The sequence below is a fragment of the Salmo salar genome, chromosome 04 (genome assembly GCF_965601325.2).
Source record: "Salmo salar chromosome 04, fSalSal1, whole genome shotgun sequence".
Lineage (NCBI taxonomy): Eukaryota > Metazoa > Chordata > Actinopteri > Salmoniformes > Salmonidae > Salmo > Salmo salar.
In genome coordinates, this window is record NC_138294.1 from 24,064,826 (window position 1) to 24,087,404 (window position 22,579).

A 22,579-nucleotide genomic window follows, 5' to 3' on the forward strand; every position below is an offset into this window, starting at 1 on the left:
GTTTGGCTGGGCCAGTGTTAAGCCCCAAGCCAACTCCCCGTGCTTACCGGAGGCAGCATGTTACTGGTCAGGCCCCGTGCTATGGGGTGATGCGTATGGCGTCGAGGCCGAGCATTCACAGGCCAGTGTGCGCGGTACCAGTGCCCCGCATTTGCCAGGGGGAAGCGGCATCCAGCCATTAAGGGTGGTGCCAGTACTGCGCTCGAGACCGCCAGTGCGCCTTCACGGCCCAGTGTATCCTGTTCCCGCTCCTCGCACTAGCCCTGAGGTGCGTGTTTCCAGTCTGGCACATCCTAAGCCAGCACCACGCACCAGGCCTCCAGTGCGTCAGCCCAGTCCAACTCGTCCTGTTCCTGCTCCTCGCACTAGCCCTGGGGTGCATGTATCCAGTCTGGCGTCTCCAAAGCCAGTCCCACGCACCAGGCTTCCAGTGCGTCAGCCCAGTCCAACTCGTCCTGTTCCTGCTCCTTGCACTAGCCCTGAGGTGCGTGTCTCCAGTCTGGTACCTCCACTACCAGCCCCACGCATCAGGCTTCCAGTGCGTCAGCCCAGTCCAGAGTGTCCGGCGACAGTGCCCAGTCCAGAGTGTCACAGCGAGAGTCGCCGACTGACGCAGCGAGAGTCGCCCGACTGTCCGGAATCGACGCAGCCAGAGTCGCCCTTCAGCCCGAGGTTTCCAGCGACGCACATCAGCCCGAGGTCTTCAGCGATGCGCCATAGCAAAGAGACTTCAGGAGGGGTAACATTAAATATGTATTCAGCGGGGGTGGACAGGTTAGGTGGGGGACTTAGGCCAGAGCCTGAGCCACCTCCACAGTAGGAGGATTGGGGAGGGGGGGGGGGTGTAGCAAGGGAACCGTCGGTGACGGCAGCCACCCTCCCTTTAGTTTGGGAGGTTTATTTTGTGTTTATTTTTTTTGTGTGAGGTGCATCTGGGGTCTGCACCTTTGGGGGGGTGCTGTCATGTTCTGACCAGTAAAGGGGTTATTTGTTATTGTAGTTTGGTCAGGACGTGGCAGGGGAGTATTTATTTTGTGGTTCGGGGTGTGTGTTTATGTAGAGGGGTGTTTGGTTAGTGTTTTCTGGGGTTTTTGGCCTGTTCTATGTTAGTATATTTCTGTTCTAGTCTCTTTAGTTCTATGTTTATTGATTTGGCCTTCAATTGGAGGCAGCTGTTCCTCGTTGCCTCTGATTGAAGGTCCTATATAGAGGGGTGTGTTTTGTGGGAAGTTGTGATTGCATAACTGTGTTTAGCCTGTAATCCTGTTCGTTCGTACGTTTTGTTTTCTTAAGTGTTCAAAATAAATATATAATGAGCACTCAACCCGCTGCATTTTGGTCCTCTACCTACGACGACCGTTACAGCCATTGTTAGATTGTTTTAACTACTCCTAGAAATGGTAGTCTGTCAGGTACTCAGCAGGAAGGTCTGATTTCTCTATTATTAAAACAAGACCCAGATGGCAAATAAAAAGACCCGGTCTATCTAAAACAACTGGAGGCCCCTTACACTTCAATGTTGTGATGCAAAAATACTAGCGACATGCATAGCACTCAGAATTAAAAGGGTTTTACCAGGTATTGTTCATCCTGATTAGACAGGTTTTTTACATGGACGATACATTGAAGATAATATAATAGAACATCATGAAACATCTAAGAAGCCAGGCCTGGTATTTATAGTGGATTTTGAAAAGGCATTTGATAAAGTAAGAATGGATTTTATTAATAAATGTCTTTTTTTTTTTTCAATTTCGGTGATCTTATAAAATGGGTCAAAATAATGTATAGCAACCCCAGGTGTAAAATAGTAAATAACGGCTACTTCTCAGAGTTTTGAATTGTCAAGAGGAGTTAAACAAGGGTGTCCCCTGTCATCATATCTATTCGTTATGGCCATCGAAATGCTAGCTATTAAAATCAGATCTAATAACATTAGAGGATTAGAAATCCAAGGCTTAAAAACAAAAGGTGTCCATGTATGCCGATGACTCAAGTTTTATATTAAGTCCGCAAGCTAGATCCCTGCAATATCTAGATAACTGTGCTCTCTGGACTAAAACCTAATTATAAGTGTACAAAAATACGTATTGGATCTTTAAAAATACAACTTTTACATTACCCTGCAGTTTACCTATAAAATGGGCTGATGGTGAAGTAGACATACATGCTATTTATCACAATATACACTGCTCAAAAAAATAAAGGGAACACAAACAACACAATGTAACTCCAAGTCAATCACACTTCTGTGAAATCAAACAGTCCACTTAGGAAGCAACACTAATTGACATTTCACATGCCGTTGTGCAAATGGAATAGACAACAGGTGGAAATTATAGGCAATTAGCAAAACACCCCCAATAAAGGAGTGGTTCTCCAGGGGGTGACCATTTCTCAGTTCCTATGCTTCCTGGCTGATGTTTTGGTCACTTTTGAATGCTGGCGGTGCTTTCCCTCTAGTGGTAGCATGAGACGGAGTCTACAACCCACACAAGTGGCTCAGGTAGTGCAGCTCATCCAGGATGGCACATCAATGTGAGCTGTGGCAAGAAGGTTTGCTGTGTCTGTCAGCGTAGTGTCCAGAGCATGGAGGCGCTACCAGGAGACAGGCCAGTACATCAGGAGACGTGGAGGAGGCCGTAGGAGGGCAACAACCCATCAGCAGGACCGCTACCTCTGCCTTTGTGCAAGGAGGAGCACGTTCTGCTGCCTGCAACATCCTCCAGCATGACCGGTTTGGCGGTGGGTCAGTCATGGTGTGCGGTGGCATTTCTTTGGGGGGCCGCACAGCCCTCCATGTGCTCGCCAGAGGTAGCCTGACTGCCATTAGGTACCGAGATGAGATCCTCAGACCCCTTGTGACACCATATGCTGGTGCGGTTGGCCCTGGGTTCCTCCTAATGCAAGACAATGCTAGACCTCATGTGGCTGGAGTGTGTCAGCAGTTCCTGCAAGAGGAAGGCATTGATGCTATGGACTGGCCCGCCCGTTCCCCAGACCTGAATCCAATTGAGCACATCTGGGACATCATGTCTCGCTCCATCCACCAACGCCACGTTGCACCACAGACTGTCCAGGAGTTGGCTTTAGTCCAGATCTGGGAGGAGATCCCTCAGGAGACCATCCGCCACCTCATCAGGAGCATGCCCAGGCGTTGTAGGGAGGTCATACAGGCACGTGGAGGCCACACACACTACTAAGCGTCATTTTGACTTGTTTTAGGACATTACATCAAAGTTGGATCAGCCTGTAGTGTGGTTTTCCACTTTAATTTTGAGTGTGACTCCAAATCCAGACCTCCATGGGTTGATAAATTGGATTTTCATTGATTATTTTTGTATGATTTTGTTGTCAGCACATTCAACTATGTAAAGAAAAAAGTATTTAATAAGATTATTTCTTTCATTCAGATCTAGGATGTGTTGTTTAAGTGTTCCCTTTATTTTTTTGAGCAGTATATAAATAAGCTCTCCACAATGAATTTCAATAGAAAACTTGTAAAAAATAGACAAGAACCTGCAACCATGGAGAGTTAAATACCTGTCTATTTATGGAAAAATGGATTAACTCATTAGTCATATCTCAGTTTACTCACTTACTTATGGCGCTGCCTACTCCTGATCATTCGTTTTTCAAATCATATGAGCAAAATAATATTTTGCTTTATCTAGGACGCTAAACCAGACCAAATTAAGCATGCCTATCTATATAATGTGAATTGGGTGGGTTGAGATTAATAAATATAAAAGTACTAAACCTCTCTCTAAAAGCTTCACTTATTCAAAAGTTTTACTTGAACCCTAAATGGGTCTCAAGTAGATTACTAAGAAAAGCTCATCCATTGTTTAAAAATGGCCTTTTTACCTTTGTGCAGATTGCCATATCTATTTTTCGATTAATTGAAAATGATACTTTATTCAAACAAGCATTGCAGAGCTGGTTACAATTTCATCCCCCTGAAAAGATAGAACAAATATTACAACAAATATTATGGCTGAACTCAAATGTGCTGGTTGATAAAATACCTGTATTTATGGGAAAGATGTTTGAAAAAGGTATTTTGTTCTTAAATGATATTGTAAATTGGAATGGTAGAGTTATGTCTTTCATGGAGTTATCAGAATTGCACGGGAAGGTCTGCTCAATCCAAGAGTACAATCAAATTGATTACAGCATTACCCCAAAAATGGAGGAGGCAGGTGGCAGCGGGAGGAAGTAGGGAACTGGTCTGTCTGCCCAATATAAAGGATCAAAACTGGTGGAGGAATAAAAATAGCACAAATAGGAAAGTATACCATTTTCATTTGAGGACCAGGATGTTGACAACTGTGCCATACAGACTGCAAAATAGTTGGGAAGAGATTTTTGATGTACCGATTCCATGGTACAGGGTGTATGAGTTGATGTATAAAACAACGCAAGATTCAAGACTTCGTGCTTTTCAGCTGAAATTATTATATAGAATTCTTGTCACCAACAAAATGTTGAATATTTGGGGCATAAAATCATCGAAGCTCTGCAGATTTTGTTGTGAGGATACAGAATCAATAGACCATTTATTTTGGTATTGCCCTCAGGTAGCCTGTTTCTGGTCTCAGGTTCAGGAGTGTCTGAAAATGCATAGCATTGATCTAAAATTTACCCTAGAAATAGTATTGTTAGGAGATCTGGAGAGTACGGGTCAGTTAATTACTAATATACCAATACTCTTAGTAAAAGTATTTATCTTCAACTCGCAATCTGAGGATTCTATTAGATTAAAATTGTACGTTAAACATCACAGCATAGTTGAAGGATATATGTTGCGTAGAAATCCGAAGAGGGTGGCCAGCGGAGATAGGTGGGATGGGCTGAGGGAAGCTGAGGGTCAATATCTGTCAACGTGCCCTTGAGCAGGGCATTGACCCTGGATGCTTCTGTGTGTCGATTTGAATGGGAGTCTGTTGGATGACTGGTATGGTGTAGTTGTTGAGCGCAAGTATATTGTTTGTTTCGGATATTCAATAATAAAAAATATTAATACAAAAAAAAAGGATTTGCCAGTAGATTGTCGACTTGATTCATGATCAGTCCAATCAAAGCTACTGTAGATATAACGTGATTTGATATAATTTTATCTGTGGCCAATAACCTTGAGCCTTCTTGGATGGGCACTTCTAATGTAAGTCTATGGCAGCACCCAAAGGGCTTGAATTTTCGAGCTCTACCCTTAGACTTGGCGGTGACGTAGTGTCCCCATCACTGACAGAACACTGAGCCAATCACGGCGCAACGCTCCGTATTTTCTGCTGGCTTGGCCCACCACCACACTGAAACGCCTGCATTTTGGAGCTCCCTTACTCGAGAAAACAAAAAAAGAGTCCATGTTTGTATGTGGCTTTATTAACTCAATTATATATTTTTTTACATTGTGTGGCAAACCTCTTCAAAGTTAGGAGCGTTTGTCACAAATTAAGTGGGAAACTGTCACCAAAGTCAGCCCAGAATGAAAGTTCTTTCGAACATGACAGTACCTGTGTGTTTGTTTCGCTGTCCTGGTCCACCCAGGCCACAGGTAAGGTCAAGGATAGCAGGGTTCGGTACACAAATCTGGTTCTCGGTAGGTCCAGGTCTAAACGCCAACAGGTAAGTCCAAAACAGTCCAGCTCGTACACGGTAAATCCAGCCAATGTAGATTGTCTCTTTCTCTATGGTTCATAGATCCTTCCCGCCCTCTCTCTCTCTTCCTGTTTTTTCTTGACCTTTTATCTGTGGGTCGGCTCCACCTTCTGAGGGTTCCCCTTGCTTCTGGGAATTGTAGTTTTGGCAGTCGGCCATTTTGTGATCTGTAGTTCTGATCGGGGTGGCCATTTTAGTGATCGGGCAGAGCCCGTTTATTAGTTCTGCCCTCACATATCTGCCATTTATCACTGGACCCCCTTCTTTGCCACAATTGTTTGCAAACTGATATGTGACCGTATTAACGCCAAAATAACATGCAAAACAGGCAAGCCCCCCTCCATTTTCACTTTGAAGCTATGAGATCAGTGAACTCATGTTGGTTGAGTCTAAATCACAGATCTGCACTTTTGTACTGGCACTTTAACTCTCTGCTGACTGACTAATTCATGTCCAAATAACAAAACAATGAATGAACAAATTTAGCTTAGTCTTTGTTTGACACCAGTGTGAAATAAAACACCATTCCATACCAGACTTGTACTCTTGGCTTGCACTATAATTTAGGCACAGAATTCGTACTAGCATAAGCAGGTGATTTGGTAAGATGCTAACTCCTTCAAATAAACAATGGAAACAATGTGACCAGTAGATGGGGTGTTAATTAACTGACTGGCATACCTGTAAATGACCTACATTATCCTAATGATGAAGAGCATGTTGCAGACTTTACATTTAAATCAGGCCAAGGCCAGCCTTATGTGTCGAAACATGCATCAGGTCAAGCATTTTGGCTAGAAAAACATTTTTTTTTTTTGAGGCAGTACCCAAGCAAGCTGATGGTGCTATAGGTTACTGTAACCCCAATTATGCCTATAGCCTATCAACAGTTATCACGGAGGTTAAGGGATCTAGTGAATAGACTGGACCATGGTTTATGGACATTGTTTTTCCTGTACAGTGCAGTTTGTTTGTGAAATACAACAAAAATTTATGAATACTTTTCTTAAACTCTAGATTTCAAAATTGCACCCTTAAACAATAGCACCAGTAAATTATCAAGAATCATACCATCAAAATAATGATTTATTTTTCTATATTGTCATTGTACATTTTTTACCAGTAGGCTATTATGTTCTTTACATTAATTTACTTAAGCTCCAACCATTTTTCAATGTGCTCAACCTTATAAGATTTTTTTTATCTTAATTAAAGTAGTAATTATCTTTAGTTAAGATTTTCCCCCATGTAGTAAACCATTTTTATGCACTATGCAAAGCTGCTGTTGGTGACGCTCAGCAGTCTTGAATAAAATGAAAAAAGTACTTCCGAGTCACGGAAATTCGGAAAATTGTAAAATAAAAGTCCCCCACGTAATAGTAGAAGTGTAATTACCCTTTATTTATTCATGATATATGAAACAGGATTGTCTAAACATTAATGATTCATATTTTTTCATATTTAAGTGACATTTGCATTAAATGTGGGTTTCAAAATACGTTCCAAGGTCAAATAAACCCCCGATACAATACATTGTATATTGTAAAATACATATTGGTTTATAGAGAGAACTATTCGAGGTGCCGATGTAAAAGAGGGTTGGGATTACTCAGTAGGGTCTGTAGAATATATATATGGTGTTATTTAATGGGGGACTCCGGTCTAAATACTCAGCAACACTTTCTACTCCACCCACTCCATAGCCCCCAATGCAATACACTGTAGGTCTATACATTACATATTGGCTTATAGAGAAAAAACTATTCTATGTGCCAATGTAAAAGTGGCGTTGGGAATACTAATGTAATTTATAGGCCTACAATGTATTGCATTGGGGGCTATGGAATGAGTGGAGTAGCATGTGTTGCTGAGTATTTAGACCAGAGACCTCCATTAAATAGCACCATATATACACTGAGTGTACATGACATGACTGAGTGTATATGACATAGAATGACCAGGTGAATCCAGGTGAAAGCTATGATCCCTTGCTGATGTCACTTCTTAAATCCACTTCAATCAGTGTAGATGAATGAAGGGGAGGAGACTGGTAAAAAAAAAAAAAACATTAAGCCTTGAGAAAATTGATACATGGATTGTGTATGTGTGCCATTCAGAGGGTGAATGGGCAAGACAAAATATTTAAGTCCCTTTGAACGGGGTATGGTAGTAGGTGCCAGTTTCCCATGTATATCAAGAATAGCGCACCACCCAAAGGACATTCAGCCAACTTAACATAACTGTTAGAAGCATTGGAGTCAACATAGGCCAGCATCCCTGTGGAACACTTTTGACACCTTGTAGATTCCATTGAGACTGTTCTGAAGGCAAAGGGGAGGTGCAACTCAACATTAGGAAGGTGTTCTTAATGTTTTGTACACTCAGTGTAGATTCTAAAGAAACTACTCTGTGCTGGTGGTCATTTCCAGTGGTGGAAAAATTACAGTAAATTACCTAAAATAATTGCTGAGACGTTTGGCTTAGATCGAAGGAAGCCAAGGAAACTAAGGCCAATTTTAATTAAGCAATAATGCCAGAGGGGTGTGGTATATGGTTAATATACCACGACTAATTCTGAGTTCATAACTAAGTGGGAGGTGGGAATTTACCAGTTGTGAAGTCGTAAATACCAGTTGAATGCATTCACGTGCTTTGAACTCGTTGAGAAAGGTAGATTGGCTAATGGCCAACAAGCTGCGTAAACTATAAAGTACAGCTATCATGCTTGTAAACAAATTATAGTGTTAAAAACCCATATTAATAGATTGCTTTTTAAAAATAATGTTTTGTTGTTGCATTTACCAGTCCAGAATGCTATTATCGAGGTAATTTCTTTAGTAGGTGATGTCAGAGGTCAACAAGTGGGAACTCATGATGATAGACTAGTAATTACCAGTAGTTACCAGCTCAAATAGATTTCTTCCAGTCGTATGTGGTAAATTCCCACTTGGTTACGAATGCAACATAAGGCTGTTCTTAATCACGACACAATGCGGAGTACCGTGGTATATTGGCCATATACCACAAACCTCCAAGGTGTCTTATTGCAATTAAAAATTGGTTAGCAACGTAATCAGAGCAGTAAAAATAAATGTTTTGACATAACCGTGATATACCACGACTGTCAGCTAATCAGCATTCAGGGCTCGAACCACCCAGTTTATAATACTATATAACAACCAAGTAAGTAAAAAGTCAACATACACTATAGATATACACAAAAGTATGTGGACACTCCTTCAAATTATCGTCTATTTCAGCCACACCCGTTGCTGACAGGTGTATAAAATCGAACACATGAGCCATGCAATCTCCATAGAGAAACATTGGCAGTAGAATGGCCTTACTGAAGAGCTCGGTGACTTTCAACGAGGCACCATCATAGGATGCCACCTTTCCAACAAGTCAGTTCGTCAAATTTCTGCCCTGCTAGAGTTGCCACGGTCAACTCTAAGTGCAGTTATTGTGAAGTGGAGATGTCTAGGAGCAACAACGGCTCAGCCGCGAAGTGGTAGGCCACACAAGCTCACAGAACGGGACCGTCGAGTGCTGAAGCATGTAAAAATCGTCTGTCCTCAGTTGCAACACTCACTACCGAGTTCCAAACAGCCTCTGGAAGGCCCTTTCCTGTTTCAGCATGGCAATGCCCCCATGGACAAAGTGAGGTCCACACAGAAATGGTTTGTCGAAGAACTTGACTGACCCGCACAGAGCCCTCACCTCAACCATATCAGAACACCTTTGGGATGAACTGGAACGCCGACTGCGAGTCAGCCCTAATCGCGCCCAACATCAGTGCTCGACCTCACAAATGCTCTTGTGGCTGAATGGAAGCAAGTCCCTGCAGCAATGTTCCAACATCTAGTGGAAAGCCTTCCCAGAAGAGTGGAGACTGTTATAGCAGCAACGGGGGATCAACTCCATATTAATGCCCATGATTTTGGAATGAGATGTTGGACGAGCAGGTGTCCACATACTTTTGGTAATGTAGTGTATCAAAAGGACAACATGGTTCAAAATGTATTAACATTTGATCACATTGTTTTAGTACATAAAGGAACAGGTACCACCTGATTATGCCCAATAACATTAGGGGGTGTTATAAATATATTATAAAAAAGAGGGTATAGAATATAGACAAAACCAAATTCAGAGGGGAGATATAGTTACACTTCAATAAAATGACTGTGTTTTGGCTATGCCTGCACACCAAACAACAAGTCTGTATGATCAGAGATGGTGAGCATACTCAGATGCTCAACTGAGACACTTCACATGATAATTATAATTCAGTATGTCAACTAAAGAATAGTTCCCAGATATCCCCTGTGTACATCTCAAGCCACACTGCTACGATTTCTCCCCTTTGTGGACACTCCTATGTCTGATCAGGTTAGTCAGGAAGGAGAAGCTCTTGTAACATAGTTTGCACTTGAAGGGCTTGTCCTTGGTGTGAACTGTCTGGTGCCTCTTCACATAGTTCGCATGAGCGAAGCGCTTCTGACAGGTGGGGCAGGCGTACGTCTTGCCGGCGTCCGTCCTAACGCTCGGCCTCCCACGTTGTGACCCTATGACACCAGAGGAGGTAGAAGCAGGAGCCACCACCCTCAGGTGGTTAGTCTTAGAGCTCCCTCCTCTAGACATTGTTTGGGTGTTGTTGGGATTGTGTTCTGTGTTGTAGGCTAGGTACCTCTCGTGGTGAACGCCAATCTTGACCCGGTCTGTATTGGTGGGGTAACCATGAGGTAGCTGAGGAAGGCTGGACCCAGGTCTAGGCTTTCTATGAACCCAGTCACCAGGCATTAGACGAGACCCTGAAGGAGAAGACAGACTTGCTGATAGACTCCCACAAGAAGGGTCGCCCACTACTCTCTGTAAAAGCTGAAGCCCAGGGTGACCTGCTCTGTTCATCATGGATACTGTAGTGTTTGAATCATAGGAACAGGAGGGTTTATCTCTATCAGCCCCAGGCCCTGCTTCATCCCTGCACTGAGACTGTGAAGAGAAGGGTCTGGGCTGCTGACTGGAGCCTCTGTCTATCTGATGACCACCAGGACTGAGGTTGTTCAGTCCTCCTGTCCACTGGTTGTCTTCTGTGTGGTTGTGATGGAATCTCTGTCCCTCGTGGTTGGGTCCTGGTTCTGACTCGGGAAGGAAGAGCGATGGCTCCTGATCCAGGGTTCTGATCCGGGGCCAGGGTTTGGGACCAGCTGATTCAGAGGTCCAGTCTCTGCTACCAGCAACACTGGATATCAGCAGGTCTTCATGGACTGCAGACTGTAAACACACATTGAACAGAAAAGCATAAAGGTTTATATAAGAAACTCTTTGCTGTACAAACAGAAACATGACATGATATTATAAAATGTTAACCACAGTCAAGCCCATCTCTAACACTGTGATTCAAGTACCTAACAATATGGAGGCATTGGAGTGTATTATAAAAACCTTTCCACGTGTTGATTCAAGAATTAAATATGTTTTGGTTCGACTGAGAAGGGAAGTCCATGCAATGATACAAAAATAATAAAGGGGTCAGCACAGTCATTTTTGTATTTAATTTCAATAAAATGGTTATACACTCACATAACCTGAAGTACAGTACTTTTATTGCACAAAACGATATGTGACAAGTACAATAACTTTTCTCACTATGGTAACACTTTACCCTTTCTGTAAATCTGGTACCATCGATTTGATCAAATGTATTTTAGAATACTTTGGAAAAGGTTCAACATTACACACAGCTTCACTAGTTTATGTGAAGTAAACATGAATTAAGGCACTATCATTTCCTCATTATAAAACACCAGCATCAAACTACAAGACATAGTTGTCACTTTTCATCAGTGAAGCATTTTTACAGACACCATCATATCATCTACTCTGTCTCATCATACTCATTCTTTCCTTAGTTCACCTCATCCAGCTCCCTAGAACATTCAAAACCAACATAATTAACATCAAACTAACTAATACTGCATTACATGTCACTACACATGGGCCTTGTGCATTTTCTGCTGGTGTATCCTGAGGTAGCTCTTCTCTGAGAATCTCTTCTCGCAGTGCGAACAGGCGTACAGGCTCTCTCCTGTGTGGACCTTCAGGTACATCTTCAGCTGGTCCTGGCGTGAGAACCTCTTCTCACACTGTGTGCAGCTGTAGGATTTCTCCCCTGTGTGGACCCTCGTGTGCCTCTTCAGGTGGTGCTGGTGGGAGAACCTCTTCTCACACTGGTGGCAGCCGAAAGATTTCTCCCCTGTGTGCATCCTCTGGTGGATCTCCACCTGTTTGGGGTAATTGAAGGCTTTCCCACAGAATGAACACGGGAAGCGCTTCTCTTTGCCACTGGATCTACTGATAGCGTTACTACTACTGTCAATGGGCTTGTGTAGCCATTTAGTGTTGAGGCACTGGCATTGTCTGAGGTCTGGTTTAACATTAGGAGAGTGTGAGGAGGATGAAGGCCAGGGAGTGTCTGTGTTGTCACAGGGTCCATGTTCCAGTTGATAGATCCTATAGAAGGCAGGCTGAAGGCAGCACCTGTTAGGGGGTTAACCTGAGACACCATCAGTCTCTCTGAATCACAACTATAGGAGCAGGACGGAGCATCGCTAGCAGAGTCTGTGTCTGTTCTCTTCAGCTGCATACGGTCACCTCCCTTTCCCCGTGGACCGAATCTACACCTTGCCCTGGTCACAGCCAGCCTGTTGTCATGGAGACTAAGTTCAGTTGTTTTGTATTCAACTGTTTGTTTCTGTTTGTAGTTAACAGGGTTGTTCCCTAGCCCAGAGTTGAGGACGCTGTCCCATCCACTGACCTCCACTATGTCACCTCTGGTCCTGGCCTGCTCAGTGATGTTGTCCCCTGGGCCCTTGGTTGCACCGGTCGGGGAATCCAAGATGGCCACCCAGTCTCCTCTGTTAGCCTCCAACCAACCACCTGCAGGAAGAGGTTAGAAAATAGACTTTACAAACATCAAAACTCTATACCTATGGATTTTTGTCAATTACCTGGTGAAGTTCAAACATTATAATGTGTGTTTTTGCATATAAACATAAGTTGTACTGATTTCATTTTGTGAATGAAGAAAATGAAGAAATAATAATAGCCATGTGTATCACTATTCCCATTGAAGATCTATTACTGTATGAAGGCTATATGTATTTCTCCCTTACCCTGCTCCCCCATCTTTAGTCCACTCAGCAGATCAATGCTCTCTGGTCCATTTTCTATTGTCTCCTCTTTGACTAGCAGCAGATCAGGTTTCCCATCCTCCATGTCTACTGACTGTAAGAGATACAGAGTGAGAGGATGTTGGATCAAGAAATCTGATATGAGCCCCCTGCTATGGAGCATCTTCTGATTGGACAATGAGGGATTTCTATGAGTACTATGCAAACATGTTAGTTGATTTTATACTAAGCAAACGTGCTGATCGAATATCTTTCCATATAATCTTATTCATTATGATTTAAAAAGCAAACCTGATCCTAGATCAGCACTCCTACTCTGAGAGGCTATGTGGATACGGGACCTGAACTAATACCATACAGACAGTAGTTCACAGTGGGCTCACCTCAGTGAGACTGTGTGTGGTCCTGTGCTGCTCAGCTGGTTCCTCTGTGTGTTCAGGAGGAGGTGTAGTCTGGTTGTCCTCCATGACCATGGTCCCCTCAGGGTTCCCCAGACCCTCCTCACAGCCCTCCTCCTTCACCAGCAGCCCCTCTGGACACTCCTCCTCCTGGGAGAGAGGTGATACAGATTACACAGACACACACTCCCTCAGGTACGTACACACACACACAGATAATAAACACACTTTCAACATGGTGTCTACCCATCCCCACTATGTTTGAGTCCTATACTGTAGTTACAGACTGACTTCATCGTTGTTAAACTCATCATAATGGGCATAAATACGATGTAGTTAAAACATTTCCGTTATGAAAAGTCAAGTCATTTTGACGTGTACAGTAGGTGTTTGTTAGTGTGTGAGTATGTGTAGGTATACTTAGTAAGTGTATATTGGTTATAAAGTGCTGTAGGGTATATGCAGAATAGGAGATCAGATGTGATGTATATTAAAGAGAGTCTCAATGAAAGTCTTAGAATGAAAAGTCCCATTTTGTGTTTATTAAACATCCATATGAAAACCACACATACACGTCTCAACAATAAATCTGCGTGAACTTAATAAACTGCATACATTTTCTCATTAAAAGTGTCTTGGGAAAGAAAAAAAAAAGTAGTTGAACAGAAGTAATGAAACAGGCATTTGTGAACATCATATAGGCAGTACAGTACAAACACAATATGTAAGAGACAAAAATATAAAACGCACCATGCAACTATTTCAACGATTTCACTGAGTTACAGTTCATATAAGGAAATCAGTCAATTGAAATACATTTATTATGCCCTAATCTATGGATTTCAAATGAATGGGCAGGGTCGCAGCCCACTGGGGAGCCAGGCCCAGCCAATCAGAATGAGTTTTTCCCCACGAAAGGGCTTTATTACAGACACAAATACTCAGTTTCATCAGGTGTCCGGATGGCTGGTCTCAGACAATCCCGCAGGAGAATTAGCCGGATGTGGAGGTCCTGGGCTGGCGTGGCTACACGTGGTCTGCGGTTGTGAGGCCAGTTGTACTGCCAAATTCTCTAAAACGACGTTCGAGACAGTTTATGGTAGAGAAATTAACATTCAATTCTCTGGCAACAGCTCGGGTGGACATTCCTGCAGTCAGCATGCCAATTGCACACTCCCTCAACTTGGGACATCTGCGGCATTGTGTTGTGTGACAAAACTGCACATTTTAGAGTGGCCTTTTATTGTCACCAGCACAAGGTGCACATGTGTAATGATCATGCCGTTTAATCAGCTTCTTGATATGCCATACCTGCCAAGTGGATGGATTATCTTGGCAAAGGAGAAATGCTCACTAACAGGGATATAAACAAATGTGTGCACAAAATTTCAGCTCATGAAACATGGGACCAACACTTTATACGTTGCGTTTATACTTTTGTTCAGTATATATGCCTTGTTTATATTTTTGTTCAGTATATATGCCTTATATCACACAATGTCTGGATGCAATATTCTACCCAGGAATATCCAACACTGAAATCTGTTACTCTCATTATTCCAAATGCATCTGTGGATATTTTCTGCTGACAACAATGACAATTAATCGCTGTCTTTACTGCAGGGTTTGAACTAAATGTCAAAAGATATTGAGTGGAATGGTTACTTTCTATTTTATGGGGTGGAATGGTTTTTCTGCTGGTGTATCCTGAGGAAGCTCCTCTCTGAGAACCTCTTTCCGCAATGAGTACAGGCAAACAGCCTCTCTCCCGTGTGTACCTTCAGGTGCATCTTCAGCTGGTGTTGGCGGGAGAACCTCTTCTCACACTGGGGGCAGCTGTAGGATTTCTCCCCTGTGTGGACCCTCTGGTGCCTCTTCAGGTTGCCAGCCTGGGCGAAGCGCATATGACACTGGGTACAGCTGAATAATTTCTCCCCTGTGTGGACCCTCTGGTGCCTCTTCAGGCTGCCTGCCTCAGCGAAGCGCATGTGACACTGAGTACAGCTGAAGGGCTTCTCTCCTGTGTGAACCCTCTGGTGGATCTTAAGGTTGCCAGCCTGGGCAAAGCGCATGTGACACTGGGTACAGCTGAAGGATTTCTTCCCTGTATGGACCCTCTGGTGAATCTCCACCTTCTGGAGGCAGTTGAAGCCTTTGTTACAGAACATGCAGAGGAACAGGTTCTCTTCACTATTGCCTGGTGCTGCTCCCCCTCCCTGAGCCTGGGTTCTAGCCTCGTCGTTTGAGTTCAATACCTGATCGAAAAGTACATCAGAAGATGCCATCGACGTTGACACTGAGTCGCGATCCCAGAACCTGTGTAAAGGGGAGTGGGTCACAACATTTGTATTCGTCTCTAAGCTTCCCCTGTAATCTAAGAAATCTCTGCCCTGTGAGTGTCCATCTCCTAGGTGACGATCTGCACTCAATGTGGGAGGAGCGTCGCCCTCCACTTTCACAGTCACCTCATCTACCACTATAACCTCCCCTTTCTTATCTAGGCACCCTTCAGAGTACACACTACTACTGTACCGGTTCCAGTCCCCTCTAGACAGATCAGTCTGGGTCTCTAAACCCAAGGATATGTTGCCAAGGTCCATCTCTGTAGTGTAAGAACAAGACAGATCATCACCACCAGTGTCTAACGTGTCACCATCACCATCTCCACGGGAATGAACCGTACTCTGGCATTGGTGAAATACCGGTAAGTATTCCGAGCCATGAGCAGGAGGACTGCCCAGTCTCTCTGGGTCTGATCTGTGGTCAGATCCTGTGTATAAGAGCCTCTGTGTTACAGTTAAAGTCTCTGACTTGATGACGGCGTTCGGCGTTCCACTGACCTCCGTGATGCAGCGTTGAGTCTTGGCCTGGGGTGCGGCGGCAGTTGCGATGTCCTCCTTGGCTACAGGGGGCGCCACTCCAGCCGTTGCTTCAGTCTGGATGTCTCTACTGTGCCGTGGGTCCTCCTTTCCTTCAGTCCTCTCATGCTTGACCCCAGGACCTGCAGCCTCTGCATCTGCTGACTGACACAAAAAGAGAGAAGGTTATTGAATTCAATAAAAATGTCGTAGGGAAGTCTCACAGGTAGGGCTGTTGCGGTGACCGTATTACTGCCACACCGGCAGTCACGAGTCACAAAGGCAGTCAAATAGGCTTCTCCAAGCTCTGATGCTGCTGATGGTCATTCGTAGCCTACTAAACTTGCTAACTGCCTGGTACTCAGCACTCTATTGTCCCTCTAATCACTCTGACATCAATGCAAATGTAATCAAAAATGTAATCAAATACTTAATGAGAACCCATGAGCTCATGATGTGCAACATTTCCATAGGTTATGCAATTGTGCGAAATAAAACAGTGATGGCCTCTATTAAAAAGAGGAAGATCCCATCAGCTTTCTATAGGCTAGGCCTACAATATTTATTTCTCAACTTTCCTAATATTAAGCACATTGCTTATCTTTACAACAGGAGTATAGCCTACCTGGCTGGCATGAAAATGAACCAAGGGAAAAGCACTATTTAAGTGCATAGATGACATGTATTTTTTCAGCTGCCCCCGTTTCGAGACAGGTGCATGATAATGGTCCATTCTAAATCAAAACAAATTTCACACATACAGTGCCTTCGGAAAGTATTCAGACCCCTTGACATTTTCCACATTTTGTTAGGTTACAGCCTTATTCGAAAATTGATTAAATCGTTTTTTCCCCTCATCAATCTATACACAACAGACCCGTAATGACCAATAAAGCTTGCCGCCATTGGACTCTGGAACAGTGGAAACTCGTTCTCTGGAGTGATGAATCATGCTTACATCTGCACATTATGCTCTGAATCTACTCTACCATGCCCAGAAATCTGCGCCTTTTATTCTCTGTCCCCAACGTACTAGACGACCAGTTTTGACAGCCTGTAGCCGTACCCTCATCCTACTCCTCCTCTGTTCCTCGGGTGATGTGGAGGTTAACCCAGGTCCTGCGTGTCCCCAGGCACTCTCATTTGTTGACTTCTGTAATCGAAAAAGCCTTGGTTTCATGCATGTTAACATCAGAAGCCTCCTCCCTAAGTTTGTTTAACTCACTGCTTTAGCACACTCCGCCAACCTTGATGTCCTTGCCGTGTCTGAATCCTGGCTTAGGAAGGCCACCAAAAATTCTGAGATTTCCATACCCAACTACAACATTTTCCGTCAAGATAGAACGGCCAAAGGGGGAGGAGTTGCAATCTACTGCAGAGATAGCCTGCAAAGTTCTGTCATACTTTCCAGGTCTACGCCCAAACAGTTCGAACTTCTAATTTAAAAAATGAATCTCTCCAGAAATAAGTCTCTCACTGTTGCCACCTGTTATAGACCCCCCTCAGCTCCCAGCTGTGCCCTGGACACCATATGTGAATTGATTGCCCCTCATCTATCTTCAGAGTTCGTTCTGTTAGGTGACCTAAACTGGGATATGCATAACACCCTGGCAGTCCTACAATCTAAGCTAGATGCCCTCAATCTCACACAAATCATCAAGGAACCGACCAGGTACAACCCTAAATCCGTAAACATGGGCACCCTCATAGATATTATCCTGACCAACTTGCCCTCTAAATACACCTCTGCTGTTTTCAATTAGGATCTCAGTGATCCCTGCCTCATTGCCTGCATTCGCTATGGGTCCGTGGTCAAACGACCACCCCTCATCACTGTCAAACGCTCCCTAAAACCCTTCTGCAAGCAGACCTTTCTAATCGACCTGGCCCGGATATCCTGGAAGGATACTGACCTCATCCTGTCAGTCGAGGATGCCTGGTCGTTCTTTAAAAGTCATTTCCTCACCATCTTAAATAAGCATGCCCCTTTCAAAAAATTTAGAACTAAGAACAGATATAGCCCTTGGTTCACTCCAGAACTGATTGCCCTTGACCAGCACAAAAACATCCTGTGGCGGACTGCAATAGCATCGAATAGTCCCCGCGATATGCAACTGTTCAGGGAAGTCAGGAACCAATACATGCAGTCAGTCAGGAAAGCAAAGGCTAGCTTTTTCAAATAGAAATTTGCGTCCTGTAGCTCTAACTCCAAAAAGTTTTGGGACACTGTAAAGTCCATGGAGAACAAGAGCACCTCCTCCCAGCTGCCCACTGCACTGAGGCTAGGTAACACGGTCACCACCGATAAATTCATGATAATTGAACATTTCAATAAGCATTTCTCTACGGCTGACCATGCTTTCCTCCTGGCTACCCCAACCCCGGCCAACAGCTCCGCCCCCCCCGCAGCTACTTGCCCAAGCCTCCCCAGCTTCTCCTTCACCCAAATCCAGATAGCAGATGTTCTGAAAGAGCTGCAAAACCTTGACCCGTACAAATCAGCTGGGCTAGACAATCTGGACCCTCTTTTTCTAAAACTATCCGCCGCCATTGTTGCAACCCCTATTACTAGTCTGTTCAACCTCTCTTTAGTATCGTCCGAGATCCCTAAAGATTGGAGAACTGCTGCGGTCATCTCCCTCTTCAAAGGGGGTGACACTCTAGACCCAAACTGTTATAGGCCTATATCCATCCTGCCCTGCCTCTCCAAAGTCTTCGAAAGCCAAGTTAATAAACAGATCACTGACCATTTCGAATCCCACCGTACCTTCTCCGCTGTGCAATCCGGTTTCCGAGCTGGTCACGGGTGCACCTCAGCCACGCTCAAGGTCCTAAACGATATCATAACCGCCATCGATAAAAAAACAGTACTGTGCAGCCGTCTTCATCGACCTGGCCAAGGCTTTCGACTCTGTCAATCACCGTATTCTTATCGGCAGACTCAATAGCGTTGGTTTCTCAAATGATTGCCTCGCCTGGTTCACCAACTACTTTGCAGACAGAGTTCAGTGTGTTAAATCGAAGGGCCTGTTGTCCGGACCTCTGGCAGTCTCTATGGGGGTACCACAGGGTTCAATTCTCGGGCCGACTCTTATCTCTGTATATATATCAATGATGTCGTTCTTGCTGCAGGTGATTCCCTGATCCACCTCTACGCAGACGACACCATTCTGTATACATCTGGCCCTTCTTTGGACACTGTGTTAACTAACCTCCAAACGAGCTTCAACGCCATACAACACTCCTTCTGTGGCCTACAACTGCTCTTAAACGCTAGTAAAACCAAATATATGCTTTTCAACCGTTCGCTGCCCGCATCCGCCCGACTAGCATCATTACCCTGGACGGTTCTGACCTAGAATATGTGGACAACTACAAATACCTAGGTGTCTGGCTAGACTGTAAACTCTTATTCCAGACTCATATTAAACATCTCCAATCCAAAATCAAATCGGCTTTCTATTTCACAACAAAGCCTCCCTCACGCCGCCAAACTTACCCTAGTAAACTGACTATCCTACCAATCCTCAACTTTGGCGATGTCATCTACAAAATAGCTTCCAATACTCTACTCAGCAAACTGGATGCAGTCTATCACAGTGCCATCCGTTTTGTTACCAAAGCCCCTTATACCACCCACCACTGCGACCTGTATGCTCTAGTCGGCTGGCCCTCGCTACATATTCGTCGCCAGACCCACTGGCTCCAGGTCATCTATAAGTCTATGCTAGGTAAAGCTCCGCCATATCTCAGCTCACTGGTCACGATAACTACACCCACCCGTAGCACGCGCCCCAGCAGGTGTATCTCACTGGTCATCCCCAAAGCAAACACCTCCTTTGGCCGTCTTTCCTTCCAGTTCTCTGCTGCCTGTGACTGGAACAAACTGCAAAAATCGCTGAAGCTGGATACTTATATTTCCCTAACTAACTTTAAACATCAGCTATCTGAGCAGCTAACCGATCGCTGCAGCTGTACATAGTCCATCTGTAAATAGCCCACCCAATCTACCTACCTCATCCCCATATTGTTTTTATTTACTTTCTGCTCTTTTGCACACCAGTACCTCTACTTGCACATCATCATCTGCTCATCTATCACTCCAGTGTTAATTTGCTAAATTGTAATTTCTTCGCTACTTACCTCCTCATGCCATTTGCACACACTGTATATAGACTTTCTTTTTTTCTCTATTGTGTTTTTGACTGTACGCTTGTTTATTCCATGTGTAACTCTGTGTTGTTGTTTGTGTCGCACTGCTTTGCTTTATCTTGGCCAGGTCGCAGTTGTCAATGAGAACTTGTTCTCAACTAGCTTACCTGGATAAATAAAGGTGAAATAAATAAAATAAAAAGTTACTCTTCATCAAATTAGGCCTGCATAATGACAAAATATGCAGGCTGTATATGAGTACATTTCTTTTTGGATGAAGTAGCGTTTATGAAAGAAAAGGTTGGAGACCCTTGCTCTAGGTCAAACTGTTGAAATATGACCCATATTACCAGAGCTACATTTTTCTTTCTATTGCAGATTCAGGGCCGCAATTTATGGATATATAGCTGACCAAAAAAATAAATATGCATTTCATAATGATAAATTAATAATACATTTGGAATATCATTTTTTTATGTGAAAATAATGAATGACCAAATGTAAACGCAAAAGTTGACAGTGCTTGTTCAATGCCCTACCAGATAACACTGCCATATTGAGAAAGAACATTGTTAAAAGATCAAAGTTATCATTTGTAATTGTACTACATTATTATGTTCGCATTATTTGTGACAAAAAGAAGATGACAACTTAATGTGCAATTTAACAATGTTTTTTATTAACCTGTAAATCCTTATTGAGTAAAACAATATTATTCCTCCCATTTTCGCTTTCATTATCAGTTTGGCCTGTCAATCGATCACTGTGGCTGGGATGGTCAGGGGAGGAGCAGAATATGTGAGAGTCACAGGCTTGTTAGGGTTTCAGATCTGTCAATGAATTATTAGGGGTGGGATTGTCAGGGAAAGAAGATTAGTACTAGTGTTTTTTTATGTCACACTATGACACTAACCTCTATCACGATAACCTGCTGGGTTAAGGTTCCACTCCCCTCATCTATAACTAAGGGTTGGTTATCGCTCCACGCTGGCTTCACAAAGCTCCTGTGGCCTCCAGTGAGATGTCCTTCACCTGAGAGATTGATTGAGGAAAAAGGGGTGGTTAAGTTAGGTACTGTCAATGCTCAACGCTATATTGCACACTGTCTATAATAGGCAATAATGTAAGGAAACACCTCATAACTTCTTGATACACTATTTATTGATTGATTTACTATGTTCCATGCATCACATTATTTTGAGTATGACAATAGGAAATTCAGTAAATCAAGAATCTTGTTAGATTATATTGTGTCTTTGTGCAAGAATAATTCGTTCTTAATTGACCTGCCTGGTAAAATGAAGGTCAAATAAAAAAATTGTGCAAGACAGACAAGTAATCAGCGGAAGTGAGCAAAAACTGACCAAGACCCAATTCTGGGTAACGCATCTGAACACGTGGTGAGGGTAACAGCCTCCGCCCTCTGCAAAATCTAAATGTACCTCTTGCCATTCCTCTGTATCGGTCGAGGATCTTGACACTACTGGGACGATTGGCGAGGACGCGCTCTCGCATTGTCCTCTCTGCGCGCTCCCGTGCCACCTTCAGTTCCTGTAGCTGTAGTTTCCTCCGCAATGCCCTGTTTTCTTTCTGGCTTTGAGTTATTTCCAAACGAAACACTGCATAGTCGTCGTCTACGAGTTTACAGATCTCTGCAACGGCTGAATTTGCTAGCACCTCCATGATGGAGGCTATTTGAGTGTGAAAAACCATACAGTTAGCCATTGTTAGCAGCTACTAGCTAGCTTTACTTAAATAACATCTATCAACCAAGGCGAAAGCGAATTAAACACTACCTGTGGTAAGTATGTGATGCTGTGCAGTTACATTAGTCATATGCTGAGTTCCAGGGGGTTAATAAACGTCTAAATAAAAACGCTAACGTGGAAATTGTTCTTGGTCACAGGTCGCTTACACCGAAGAGAAAGGATCTCATTGGTTGGCGTCATGGCTCAAAGGGTGTGGTTAAATAAATACAAATATGCGTATTGTACTTTGAAATACGCTAGTGTTTAAAATAGTCATTAAGTATGTTAAAAAGCATATTTTGTGTGTTGGAATGGTGTGGGCATATACCGGTCGTTAAACATATGTACACGAGTAGTTCATCCTCTATAAGGAAATAGCAAGCATTTTTTTTAAACCTTTGTTTGAGATAAAAGTTTACGGTGGGGTTTTTGAAGTGTTTTCTCCAATTTATGCTTTGGTCACAAATACGATTGTTATGGATGTGCACGGTTATTCGAATATCCATAGTATGCGAATAGTTGTGCGAGTACAATTTTTTTTGTAAGAAAAATATATGAATTAAAAC

General features: G+C 43.4%; 2 protein-coding genes across 4 annotated transcripts; both read right to left on the minus strand.

The window, feature by feature from the left end:
- Window positions 1–7,041: 7,041 nt before the first annotated feature.
- On the minus strand, window positions 7,042–12,947 carry LOC106602457 (uncharacterized). Its single transcript, XM_014195121.3, has 3 exons — window positions 12,840–12,947; window positions 12,482–12,603; window positions 7,042–10,938 (listed from the first exon to the last, which is right to left on the minus strand). The coding sequence occupies exons 1-3, from the start codon at window positions 12,940–12,942 to the stop codon at window positions 10,012–10,014; spliced, it is 1,152 nt and encodes a 383-aa protein (XP_014050596.3). The 5' UTR covers window positions 12,943–12,947; the 3' UTR covers window positions 7,042–10,011.
- Window positions 12,948–13,775: 828 nt separating this feature from the next.
- On the minus strand, window positions 13,776–22,224 carry LOC106602427 (uncharacterized). Of its 3 annotated transcripts, none has more exons than XM_014195029.3 (4): window positions 22,062–22,224; window positions 21,630–21,956; window positions 21,179–21,297; window positions 13,776–16,278 (listed from the first exon to the last, which is right to left on the minus strand). In XM_014195029.3, exons 1-4 carry the CDS (start codon window positions 22,099–22,101, stop codon window positions 14,929–14,931), a joined length of 1,836 nt encoding a protein of 611 aa, XP_014050504.3. In that variant the 5' UTR covers window positions 22,102–22,224; the 3' UTR covers window positions 13,776–14,928. The 3 variants fall into 3 exon arrangements, with proteins under 3 accessions (XP_014050504.3, XP_045573497.2, XP_014050505.3); XM_045717541.2 differs by having other exon boundaries at window positions 21,708–21,956; window positions 22,062–22,222; XM_014195030.3 differs by having other exon boundaries at window positions 21,630–22,221.
- Window positions 22,225–22,579: the final 355 nt, after the last annotated feature.